Source organism: Saccopteryx bilineata, chromosome X (assembly GCF_036850765.1).
Source record: "Saccopteryx bilineata isolate mSacBil1 chromosome X, mSacBil1_pri_phased_curated, whole genome shotgun sequence".
Taxonomy (NCBI): Eukaryota; Metazoa; Chordata; class Mammalia; order Chiroptera; family Emballonuridae; genus Saccopteryx; species Saccopteryx bilineata.
The window spans coordinates 130,181,282-130,194,666 of NC_089502.1; the positions used below are offsets into that span (position 1 = coordinate 130,181,282).

The 13,385-nt window shown below is 45.3% G+C and overlaps 1 protein-coding gene across 1 annotated transcript in view; it reads right to left on the reverse strand.

The window, feature by feature from the left end:
* Positions 1-1,491: 1,491 nt before the first annotated feature.
* The window catches only part of SMS (spermine synthase), a 55,837-nt gene continuing 43,943 nt past the window's right edge, over positions 1,492-13,385 (reverse strand). Inside the window, exons 8-11 of the mRNA XM_066250021.1 lie at positions 10,740-10,854; positions 9,882-9,961; positions 4,412-4,527; positions 1,492-2,029 (exon numbers count right to left, since the gene is read on the reverse strand). Coding sequence (XP_066106118.1) covers positions 1,990-2,029; positions 4,412-4,527; positions 9,882-9,961; positions 10,740-10,854 — 351 coding nt within the window. The 3' untranslated portion in view covers positions 1,492-1,989. The remainder of the gene's footprint in view (positions 2,030-4,411; positions 4,528-9,881; positions 9,962-10,739; positions 10,855-13,385) is intronic.

The window sequence follows — 13,385 nt, forward strand, 5'->3', positions numbered from 1 at the left end:
GTTAGAGCATCGTCCCAATGTGCCAAGGCTGCAGGTTCAATCCCTGGTCAGGGCACATCCAAGAATCAACCAACGAATACACAAACAAGCTGATTCACCTCATTTCTGACTCTCAGCTCTAGGCAGGATCTGTGTGTGACCAGATTCATCAGTGAATTTTTAGCCTTGACCTTCAAGCATAAAGCCATGCACACATTATCAGTGAACACTTTATCAGGCATCAGACATACTTGCTTTTTCAAAAATGGAAAACATCCCATTCTATTAATCCCAAATAGTGTTCTATCAGTAATAGCATCGTTATTTTTTAATCTTCCAGTTAAGAGTCTTTATAAAGCATTATAGAAGCATTGGAGGATGGGTAAAGTTCTTAATGTCTACCAATGCCATTTGTAACTTCTATGCACAAGAAAAGTATTTGCTGAAAGCCAATCTAGTTTCAACATGTGTTGAACTTCTCTCAGTATGTTCCTGTTGCTTCTTCCAGGCCATCCAACAGAAAAGGGGGGAAAGTAGGCATGCACTCATTGTTGAAGACTATCTGTGAGATACCATGAACCTATCTTGGGAAGAAGAATGTTCCGGGTTGTCACTAATTCTATCTTGTTGCAGCACCTTAGTTGTTCATTGATTGATTTCTCATATGTGCCTTGACCGTGGGGCTACAGCAGACTGAGTAACCCCTTGCTCCAGCCAGCGACCTTGGGTCCAAGCTGGTGAGCTTTGCTCAAACCAGATGAGCCCGCGCTCAAGCTGGTGACCTCGGGGTCTCGAACCTGGGTCCTCCACATCCCAGTCTGATGCTCTATCCACTGTGCCACCGCCTGGTCAGGCAACACTAACTCTTCTCAAGAGACACTGAATATTTCATTTTAAATACTTTGCTTACTGCAGATTCACCATAAATGAACTCTTTTCATTGATAAAGCATAAACCTTTTCTAGAAACACAACAGACTAACCCAGTGATGTCTAACATTCCGAGTCAATCCAGCTTCACCTTTGATGCGGGTTGCTTCCTACCAATAGCCTTCCAAGCTGCTGGTTACCAGCACTTCCTCGGTGAGTTCAAGCTGCTCTTGTTGCACGCTTCTCTAAAACCTACCATCTATTTGTGCATCCAAACACCTCCAAGTTTCACAGCAGTGATCCAAAATGATCTTTATTTCCACATCTAATACACCAGTAAGAGGGGGAACAGAAATAAGTTTTGACTTCTGATGTTACGGTAAGGCCAAATCATTTTCTCTCCTCGGGTCAATTTTATAATGAAGAGCAGGTGACTGTAATAGGCTGCATGTATCATTTACCACAACGGTAAATGGAAGTCATTACTACCGTTCAAAAAAGGCCCCACGGCCATCCTATTGTAGAGATAAATGGCACCTAGTGACACACGAGATCTACAAAAAGACCAGGAGACACTTTGTTCTTTGCGGTCAGAAGTGAGGAAGAGAGGACCTCGCCGAAATAAAAGAACAGACACACGAAATTTCTCATTTGTAATTTTAATCAAAGCATTGCTAATTTATTTTCTTTATTTTTCATTTAAGCACCAAATTTTAATTATCCAAGTGAATTAATTGTTTGGGAAAGAATCACCATCAAGAACTGCCCTCCAGAACAAAATAATTATGTTCATTCCTCCAAAAAAAAGAAACAAAAAACCCAATTCAAAGTCTACTGAAAGAAAAATGAAAACAGCCCACACAGAAAAAAAAAGTAATGAAAATCACATTCTAGGGGGTCAGTGCATTTAGCAGCCTTTGCTATGCTAGCTAATCATCCTTCAGCTGACTCTCAAAATGTAACACCCTAGGTTCATCAAAATATACATTTTCCATTTGCCTTTTTAAATTAAAAAATAATAATTAAAAAAAGAAGACTTGAAGGAATTCACAATCAATTGCCTGACTCGTTTTGATGGCGTATCCAGCGTATGAAGGTCAGGAAGGCTTTCGTAGCACACATGATGAGGGGATACAGATCTTCAAGGGTTAGCTTTCTTCCAGACAGTGTAAAAGACCCACCTGGACAGGGAGTCAAGGAACAAGAGCAGCTAATTCAAAGGACAGGTGTCACATACAATATGCTTGCCGGCCTACAAACTGGAAAATGGATGCAAGTTTCATAGCTCAGAGCAATGATTTTCAACCTTTTTCATCTCATGGCACACATAACTGAGTTACTAAAATTCTGCGGCACACCAATAAAATATATATTCTTTGTTGATCTGACATAAAGAGTATAATTTTTATTCATTCACATCAGGTGGCTATTGTTGTGTTGGCTGTTTTTTAAATTTTTTATTTGACAATCTAAGGGAAAGGTCAGTGCCCTTGACTAAATAGTTAAGTATTATATGTTTTAAAAATTCTTGTGGAGCCCTGGCCTGGTAGTTCAGTTGGTTAGAGCACCGCCTTGATGCACCAAGGTTGCAGGATCAATACCCGGTCAGGGGAGGGCAGATACAAGAATCAACCAGTGAATGCATAGGTAAATGGATCAACACATTAGTGTGTGTGTCTCCATTTCTCTCTATCCAAAAATCAATTAAGAAAAAATTATTGCAGCACACCAGTTAAAAACCACTGGCTCAGAGCACTGTGGCCAAATAAACCATTTTGTAGCCTGAATACTCACTGCCTGTGATGCTGGGGGCGGGGAGTGTAAAAGTTCGGATTTCAAGATCTCAAAGATGTTTCAGGGCATTCACTTAAGGAAGGGCCAGAGGAAGAGAAAAACAAGAGGAGGTGAGAAATGTGGTGAGGGGAATGTGGGAAGTGGGAGGAGGAGATAGGGGGAAAGGTGGGGGGGGGGGTGGAAGAGGGCAGGAAAGGGAAGGAAGAGCCGGAAGGAAGTCAAAAGGCTGAAGCATTTTGTCCAAATGATATCAACTCATCTCTCCAGTCTTTCCCCAGACAAGCACAGACCTGACTGTAACCAGTACTCTGGAGAGGAACCCCGGTGAAGGTGGAGTTGGCAGGGGGAGAGGTGTCATGGCCACCAAGCAGGCGCAGAGCACTGAACTCATCCCAGGAAACCCTGGGGGCTCATGGCCCCGCCTCTGGCAGAAACCTGCCAGGCCTTGCAGCCCAAGGCCTCACTGCAGGCCCGCAGCAGTCACAGGAAACTGCCACCTCAAGAAGGAAAGCCTTTGTCTGCAGGCTACAGCCTGACTTTTAGGAGGAAATGCAATTATAAATTTCTGATGACAATGCTCGCATTCTGGTTTTCCCCAGGGTTCTGTTCTTATTTTTTAGCCTTCAACTTTTACTGCAAATCAGAATCAAGTGTAGAAATTAATATGAAACTAGGATCATCTTAATATAAAAGTAGAATGCAGCCCCTGGCTGGGAAGTTCAGTTAGTTAGAGCATCATCCTGATACACCAAAGTAAAAGGTTCAATCTCCAGTCAGGGCACATACAAGAATCAACCAATGAGTGCATAAATAAGTGGAACAACAAATCTTTGTTCCCTTCCCTTCCCTTTCCTTTCCTTTTTTTTCTTTTCTTTTCTTTTTGTATTGTTCCGAAGTTAGAAGCCTGGAGGCAGTCAGACAGACTCCTGCATCCACCGGACCTGAATCCACCCACCATGCCCACCAGGGTGAGATGCTCTGCCCATCTGAAAAGTTGCTCCACTACAACCAGAGCCATTCTAGCACCTGAGGCAGAGGCCATGGAGCCGTCCTCAGCGCCTGGGCCAACTTTGCTCCAATGGAGCCTTGGCTGAGGGAGGGGAAGAGAGAGATAGAGAGGAAGGAGAGGGGGAGGGGTGGAGAAGCAGATGGGTGCTTCTCCTGTGTGCCGTGACTGGGAATCGAACCCAGAACTTCCACATGCTGAGCCGACACTCTACCACTGAGGCAATCAGCCAGGGTCTCGTTTTTTCTTTCTGTCTCTCTTTCTGCTCTCTCATATCCGTCAGTGAAAAGTAGGACGCCGTTTTCAGTATTTTTGCCTGCAGCAGCTGGGGTGGGGGGGGAGGGTGTTAGCCTTGGACTTGAGAAGCTTTATATGTACGTGGATGCCCTGGAGAGCTGCTTAAGGCAGGTCACCAGCACCACCCCCAACTCTTCTCTTTGGACAGCAGCCTGGGTGGGGCTTAAGAATTTGCATGTCTAGTTCACAGATGATGCTGCAGGTCTGGGAACTACCGGTGAGAACCAGTGATGCCAGAACATTAAAACCACCTGAGGCACTGTGGAAGGCCACGCCCCATAATCTGGGGGTGGGGCCCAGGAATCAGTATTGTTTCAAAGCTCCCTGAGGATTACATGTGCAGCCAAGTTTGAAAACCAGGCCCTTATATACTACAGAGCTAATTCTGTTTATTTAAAATGTTAAACTGACATGTTACTTACTTGATGTTCTGATCTGACAACACAATGATATGGTCAAAGGATACAATTCCAAGTATGAGGGGACACAAACGATCTCCTTCGAGAATTCCACAGGACAGTACAGGTGCCCAAGCTGTTCTTCATAAAGCGACAGGGCTTCTGTCAAATTGACACAGTTTCCCTAAATCAGAGAAAGAAATACAAACAATGGGATAATTGAATCCACAGAGGGTCCCACTCATTTGAAAGTCACTAATAAATGAGAATAATTCTAGCTGTAGATAAAAGTTCATTTTTGCAAATGACATAAAGTTTCTGTACTTTCATAAACTGCACTGAGTTCTATCTATAGATCCATTAGCTCAGTATCCTTCTACCTTACTTACCAATCCATTTCAAATGGCTAGAGTGTGAAGCAACAGAAAACAGTGAGACCAATTTCTTGTTAGTGATACAGCCACCATATCACCACCATGCAATTAGCAACGACTCATACACATCACCCATTCCAAACAAGTTTTCCTAGGAATCACTTCCTTGTTGAGAATAATGTATCCCAAAGGCCATATTCTCAGATTACAGCATGGCTCAAACTATGACTCTCAGGAGTATTCAGACCCCACACACACACACGCTATCCCCCAAATCTGATTGATTGATTGATTTTGTATTTTTCTGAAGTTGGAAACGGGGAGGCAGAGAGACAGACTCCCACTTGCGCCCAACTGGGACCCACCCAGCATGCCCACCAGGGGATGATGCTCTGCCCATCTGGAAAGTTGCTCTGCTGCAACTGGAGCCATTCTAGCACCTGAGTCAGAGGCCATAGAGCCATCCTCAGCAAATGGGCCTACTTTGCTCCCATGGAGCCTTGGCTGTGGGAGGGGAAGAGAGAGACAAAGAGAAAGGAGAGGGGGAAGGATGGAGAAGCAGATGGGCGCTTCTCCTGTGCACTGGACGGAAATCGAACCTGGGACTTCCACACGCTGGGCCGATGTTCTATTGCTGAGCCAACCAGCCAGGGCCTCCCCCAAATCTGATTTAAAGCCCGGGAGAACAAAAGTCTGTTCAGGAAATACACCCTAGGATATGGCCTAGTTCCACTCCTTTGCAAACATTTTGTCTTGACTTCGTGGTTTTAACTTTTCTTCCTTTCCTGCACCAGCAGATCAGAGTGGTCAATGAAATAGTGCAGGCGTCTTCCCCGGGGGCCACTGGGAAAGTTTGTTGTTTTATTCTGGACATCATGGATAAACAGTGACCCACCCCTTCAACTTTCCTCTAGCCCATAACCTAGATGTGACATTCGGAGTGGTAGCAGCCACTCTGTGACAAGGAAGAAAAAGGTGAAGAAAATCAGAGCTGTTGGCCAAGAGGCAGTAGAGCTGCTGATGGGTACGCATCTGCCTGCTCCTACAGCTCTGCCTCTCACAAGTTGCCCACAACACTTTATTTTTATTTTATTTTCAACATCCTGTTCTGTAGCTTCCTCAGTGCTTTCAGCCGAGAGGCCAAAGAGCCGGGCACTGGAATGGGCGACACGAAGACTGGCAAACCGGAAGTTGTCTGCGCTGATGCTCCCTCGCTCCCTGCAGACATCCCCCAGAGGCAGGGCTGGTCCTGCCGGCTGGGCGGCCACCTTGCACTCTTCAGCAGAACCGTCTCCCTCCTTGGGGCTGAGGGCTTCCTGAGGAAGAGTGTGAGTTTGGAGTGCTGTTCCTTCAGCTGATGCACGGTGGCCTGCAGGGACTCGGCCGACTTGTTCTGTCTCCTCGGATCCACTGAGATCGCAATGGTCTGGGTCACCTTGTTGTGGATGCCGGTCACCTTGAACTCCTTGGAGCTGGAGGCCCCGCTGGCGTGTACCATGGGACACTACGGGCCGGATGGGGCCTGACCTGGCACACTTTGGCTTGCTGGGCCTCGTGTCTGTGCATCTTCTGAGCGGGCTGGTCAAACCAGGGGCGACGCTGCCAGTCCTTGTGGAGCTGGGGCTCCAGCATCATGCCGCTGCAGCAGCGTATCATGGACGCTGCCTCCGGCCCTTCTTGGGAGGAGGACGGCCACCAGAAAGCAGGGGTTCTCAGTCTTGAATGGACATATGAATGAATCACAGGTGATCTTGCTAAAATACAGACTTTCACTCGGGAGGCTGGGGGTAGGCTCTACCATTTTAGCACAATTTTCCCCCACGTGCTTTCGTAACAGACTCAGAAAACACAGTGGGTCTTTAGTACCACCATTTCCTTTTAACCACTGAGGTTCTTTTTTTTTTTTTTTTTTTTTTTTTTGGTATTTTTCTGAAGCTGGAAACAGGAAGAGACAGTCAGACAGACTCCCGCATGCGCCCGACCGGGATCCACCCGACAGGCCCACCAGGGGCGACGCTCCGCCCCTCCGCCGGGACCAGAGCCACTCCAGCGCCTGGGGCAGAGGCCAAGGAGCCATCCCCAGCGCCCGGGCCATTTTTGCTCCAATGGAGCCTTGGCTGCGGGAGGGGAAGAGAGAGACAGAGAGGAAGGAGGGGAGGGGGTGGAGAAGCAGATGGGCGCTTCTCCTATGTGCCCTAGCCGGGAATCAAACCCGGGTCCCCCGCACGCCAGGCCGATGCTCTACCGCTGAGCCAACCGGCCAGGGCCTAACCACTGAGGTTCTTAACGTTCGGAAGACTCATGAACATAGGTGCTGTTTCCATTTCTTCATAAGAACTTCACTATCAATTTGCCTCTGAACAGTCAACTACAATGTAAGATGAAAACTCTTCGCAAATAAAGGCAATTGTGACGCAAGCATTTTTGAGAACGGCATTTCAAACCAAGCAACCAACCAGCCGCAGGCAAGCGGATGGATGGGACTATTCTGAGAGCGGGCTTTGGCAGATCTAACTTAGCGCATTCGCTCAACATGACGTCGTCCATCAGTGCCAGCCAGTTTAGTAACCCATCATCTGGGGTCTTGCAGTGGGATCTGGCCGCAGTGCCCTTGGCCAGCATATAATTTGGTTTCAACATCAAGTTCACCATGAGAGTATATAAACACCACATGTGTAATTTAAGGACTCACAAATAGAAAACACTGCCTGGCTGCTTTTAGAGCACATCAGCACTGGGGAAGCTGCAGAATAGAAATACCACCAAGGTGCACAGTTCACTGGTCTCCCGCGCCATCCTAAAATTGACACCACGCTCCCTCGATAGAGGACATATGGGAGGACCTCCTTACAGAGAATGTGGCGAGGAAACAGGATACTTTCAATTTGTTCTTCCCCAACACTGTCAAAAAGCAGTCTAAAAAAAGAAAAAAAATAAACACCACAAATAGAGACCTACCCAAAAAAGTAACGTGTCACATTCCACTTTCCTGTGAATTTAAATAGAATTACATTTTTCTTTTCTTTTCTTAAGAAAGACATGTGGGAAATGCAGAATGAACATCTAATAGCAAAGAACTAAGCACTTACTAAGGATGAGAGAAAGGGAGTAACGCGGCAAGGGGGTACTCCAAAGCGCTAAATCACAATCCATTAGCTTTAGTTCTAGAAAGTTCTCCTTGCCCCATGTTAGTGGTAAGTGGCACTTGGTTTTTTACTTTAGATTTCTGTATTGTTGATATTTTTAAAACTTAACCGTTAACATGGATTACTCCTACAATGTAAAAGTAAGGTCCAGAAGCTAGCAAAACTAAACAATTTAACAATTTGGCTTATTACACATATGTGAAACATCTATGAAGAACATCACAGGAGCCTGACCAGGTGGTGGCGCAGAGGATAGAGTGTCAGACTGGGATGCGGTGGACCCAGGTTCCAGACCCCAAGGTCGCCAGCTTGAGCACAGGCTCATCTGGTTTCAGCAAGGCTCACCAGCTTGAGTCCAAGGTCACTGGCTTGAAGCCCAAGGTCGCTGGCTTGAGCAGGGGTCACTGGCTCTGCTGTAGCCCCCGGGTCAAGGCACACATGAGAAAGCAGTCAATGAGCAACTAGGGAGCTGCAACAAAGAACTGGTGCTTCTCCTCTGTCTCCCTGTCTATCCCTATCTGTCCCTCTCTCTGACTCTGTCTCTGTCACCAAAAATAAAAATAAATAAAAATAAATAAAAAATAAAAAAATAAATCACAGGAATAAAAACAACAGCACTAAAGGTAGATTAGTTGTAGAAGGTAGACACGGATTAGGAAGGAATGTAGAAATGTTGGTGATACAAGTACTGTCTAATCCTTCAGTTAAAGGGAGTCAGGGATGTGCTAATATTTTAATCATAGTCACATGAATGTCACATACATTATCCAATCACCTCGTTTTAATGGGGAGTGAGGAGACAAGGGAGGGGCTGAGTCAAGTCCTGGGCCCTGCCTCCTAGTCCTACGAAAGCAAATCTGCCCTGGATTTACACTGAGATCCCCCTCCGACAGAGCTCAGTCCAGGCGCTCCACGATGCCTTCTCCAGCTCTGCGGCGCACTGACAGGTTGGTCTTCAAGCGGCCACAGCGACATTAGTGACATTCTGAACTCACTACTGTGATGACACAATTTTAAGGCAGGAACAGTTAGCTCTTGCCAATCAACCAGTACCAGGCCGAACAACACTTTCGCCCCATCTTTAATCTTACTCCAGTTGCAAGCGACACACTTGGGGAAGGGGGGCGGGTGTAAATTAAGGTATCTCCTGAGCATAGCACCTGGCAGTTCAGAAAAACCTTGCACTGTGGCAGCTACATCAGAACATTCACAATCAAACCACTCCGTGCTCCTGGCTCCTCCATCGCTTCTTCAAAGGCCCACGCCCCTCAGTCCGTATGAACGTCACGTGTCCCCTCACGCAAACACTGAATGTACCGTGGGATCCTGGGTATGATAGAATGAGATCGCCTGGTGTCCCCAACTGTAATGAATACAGGGACAGGAAACACGTCCTAGAACATCTTCTGAACAATTCTCGGAAACTAGCACAGCCCTGGGCATATAATGTGATTTTTCGTAAAAGTCAGTTCGCAAAGGCAAGTTATCAAAGCCTAGAGTGTTAATACTTAATGAACGGGCTGTAGAGTTCTGTTAAAGAAATATTTTTTATTCATCTTCCATATTGAGATATCAGTTCTCCAAGAAGGCAGTCTACCAGGCAAATATTCTCAAAGAAAGAAAAGAGTCACACATTCGTCCTAACTCCATTTGCAAAAATTTCCCAACGCATTGAATTTGGGTTGCTTTTACTAGAATAAGCTTTGAGCAGGTTTCATTGCAGGGTTTCTGTAAAGGAGAAATCACCGTCTCTGTCTCCATCTAGTGGCAGCTGCTCATACTACAGCCAAAGCCCAAGGTTGATAAATCCCGAAGGTTAAGGTAAGAGGACACAACAGAAATGATTAATTCCCAATAGATACCAGGTGGGCTATTTACAAACTTAGTGCTTCAAAGAACATAATCCAATTATTCTGTTCTATCCTTAACGAACACAAATTTCAAGAATATGCATTCAGATTTCAAAATAGAAAATGTTTATTGAGACTTTTTTTGGGGAAAACAGTTAAGTGGCCTACCTGTGTAAAATACTTCCCGTCCTGTTTCAGTACTTTCATGGAGAGGTCAAGAATCAGTCTGAGAAACTCCCATGTGGAATCTGGATGTTAAAAAATTTTAAGGTTTGTAAATACGGGCTTGCATTCATCAGAAACAACAGCTCAAGTCAAACACATTAACACTCAATGACAGAAAAAGAGCCATGAGCTTAAGACCCAATATTTGAGAGCTTATTAATAAATGGTAATAGTCATGTATGCATGTATAGACTGTGTATCTTACACACGTGCTCATACACAAGCAGGATCCAAAGCAAGTGCGCATGCACTGAGCACCGCTCCCACACCAGTGAAGATCGGACACAAAGGCAGTGGTTGGAATCTGCAAGGCGGCAGCTTCGAGGAAGGGGAAGCAGCAACATCCCAGGAGAGAACCGCCAGGGTCATCGGGTAGGGCCCCGGAGTGCAGACTCAGCGGGAAGACGAGGCGATAGGAAGACCCTTAACACCAAAACCCCAACTCAGCCGTGATTTGGAGCACGTGGTTTGAGAAGGGAGCTGTTTCTGGTGTTGCTTAGGCGGGTCACCAGCTTGTCCCATTACAGGTTAAAATTCACATAATGTGAATGTCTTGATGATATGATTGTGAGTCATTTTATTTCACATTTTGTTTCAAATGATTGAGTTAATCTGCTCATTTAGGGGCAGGACAGAATTTGGCCAAAGCCAAATACAGCCATCATGGGCCCTCAGTTTAACTACCTTTAAAAAAATGAAGGAACTTAACTAGATAACCTCTAAGATCCTTTCATTCTCATGCCAGGCCAAGAAAAACATTTCTTTGAACAGTAGTTTGGTGAAAAACTAAAGAAAACCTACCTTCTTCTGGAGATGTGGAGATTGGAACAGCTGTCAAATCATTAATCACATAATCAAACTCTCTCCCTTCTTTGGCGTACTTCTTCAGTACTGGAATGCAGTCCTCTACAAGAACCTTCCAGAAAGAACAGAAATAGACGCGGTGAGCCAACACACATGGAAGTAGTTAAACCCTTGTAGAGGAAGGGGGTAATGCAAGCTGGGGAAGCAGGGGCTGACAGGCACCAGCACCTGCCCCACGAACGGAACGGAACAGAGCGGACTTCCGCCCGTGTGTGTTGGGGCTAAAATCCAGCGCTCACTACCTGCTTCCTGTGTAAACCAGTCTACAAGTACTCTTATTGCCCTTGTGTTACAAATGAAGAAAACAAACTTGTGAGGTTCCAAAGCTTGCCCAGAGGCACCCAATAAAGAAACAGAGCCAAGAAGTACCCCTGCGAAGGAAAATGTAATAAAAAGAAAAAAAGTACACCTAGAGCTACCTGAAAGCCAAGTGCATGCTTTTAACCCTGAGCTAGACTGACTCTCCTACTGTATTTTCCTCTTTTAGTGCTTCTTTCACACAGCATACTGAATGACTTCGTTGTCTACTGATGTATCTTTACATCTACTCCAAACTCTTAACTGATGGTTTTTCAGTGTCCTCTAACATTTTTGAGGACTGCCAATAAGAAAGCCAATACCAGCTCCCAAATGAGAATTATCAATGAGGGGTATATAGCAGGTGAGAGCTGGAATTCTCATACCGACCCTTTACAGTAGATTCAGCAACTACGTTTGGGCTTTGCCTAACCTTTGAAATACTGCAGCTATAAGCTGGGGGCCCATCTGGTGCTAGGCAACATTGTGAACTCGGCAAGAGCTAGTCTCCTTTTATTTTTCTAGTTACAAAATACATATTCATAGAAGAAAATTGACATCTACCAAATAAATCAGAAATCAAGCTTGCCACAATTCCCTAAAATAATCTATTCCAGATTTTTTCCTATGGATGTTCTTACACATATCCTCAGTCACATTTTTTAAGTAACTTACTGTCTATGTGTTTTATAACGTGCTACACTCAATGATTCATCATTCGAGCGCAACCATGCGAAGACACCGACAGCACTAACACCCCAGCTGCCTTCAATGTATGTATCAAGCCCAGTTGATGGTACTCAGATTCTGAGAAATATCCGCAAAGAAACATAAGTGCTTGTTCCTTTTTAAAACGAGGATCACACACATTATTCTGAACTTGGAAATACCTAACACCATTCCTGGCAATGGTGTTTATAAAAACCTTATCGTCCCACTAAGTGTTCTATACTGATTGTCTTCAAGCCTTGGCCTCTACAAGCACAGTCGTAATAAACCTCTTGTACAGATAGATAGATGCCTTGCTGTCTACGGGCCGGATGCTCAAGACAAAGATACATATGTTTTAATATATTTTTAAATGTTTATTTATTGATTTTAGGGAGAGAGAGAGAGAGCAAGAGAGGAACACAGATCTGTTCTGGTATGTGCCCTAACTGGGGATTAAACCAGCAACTTCTGCACTTCAGGATGATGCTCTGTAAAGCCAGTATCCACGGCCACCATCAAAGCTGCCTGGCTAACACAGGTTGGCATTTGATTCGGACAGACAGTAAGGAATCAACAGAGCTGAAAGCTGGTGATCCATTTTCCTTTAATCCTAGCTCGCACCGGCAGGCGAGAATATACACACACTGGGCTCCAAAATCCACTCATTCGGCACTCACAAAGCTACTGACTCATTCGAGTTTTCCTGGAATCAGACTTTCACCTCACCAGTCTTATTCACCTCTGTTCCCCATCTCCTCCACGAACTGACTTCTCCTTCCCCACTCCGCCATTTTGGCTGCCTCTTCCACGCGGCTTCGCTGCCCTGCCTCTATGGGCTATTCCTCCCTACAAGAGCGTGGTCACTCTCTCAAATGGTGCGAAAGCCCTCCCCCAACACACATTAGCACAACCACACCCTTTCCCAAGCAAGAAGGGCACTAATATTATCACCTAGGCGACGGCGATCCATGTGAGCAGTGCCATCTTTAACAAAGTGAGCATAATATATCTTATCTGCGCAACATGCTCTAACCGAGTTATCCGGTCAGGGCAGAGGCACGTATATTTCACCTCTTACAGCAATCCACACTCCCACCAGCAGTGCATGTGAGCAACTATTTCCTTGCATCCTTCCCAGCACTGGATGTCGTCCCTCTTATATTTTTGTCAAGTCCCTTGCTAATATTTTCACACGGACTTCCTGGGCCACCAACAGGGGTGAGCATCTTGTTGAAAGATTACAGGTTATTTGACTCCCGTCTTCTGGCAAGTACCAGTTCATACCTATTATACCTTTTCTTTACTTAGTTAATTTTTAAATTAAAGCTGTAGGGGCTCTTTGTATTATTAAAGGGATTAACTCCCTGTCATTTTGTGGGCAGTATTGTTCTCAGTCAGCCTTTTGCCATTGTTTATGGTATCAATATTATTTTGTCATTATAGTTCCTGAGGTTCTTGTCCTCTCTTTAAAAAGGTTTCCCTCCCTGGCCCATTAGCTTGGTTGGTTAGACCAGTGGTCCCCAACCATTTTGGGGCCACGGACAGGTTTAATGTCAGAAAATATTTTCATGGACC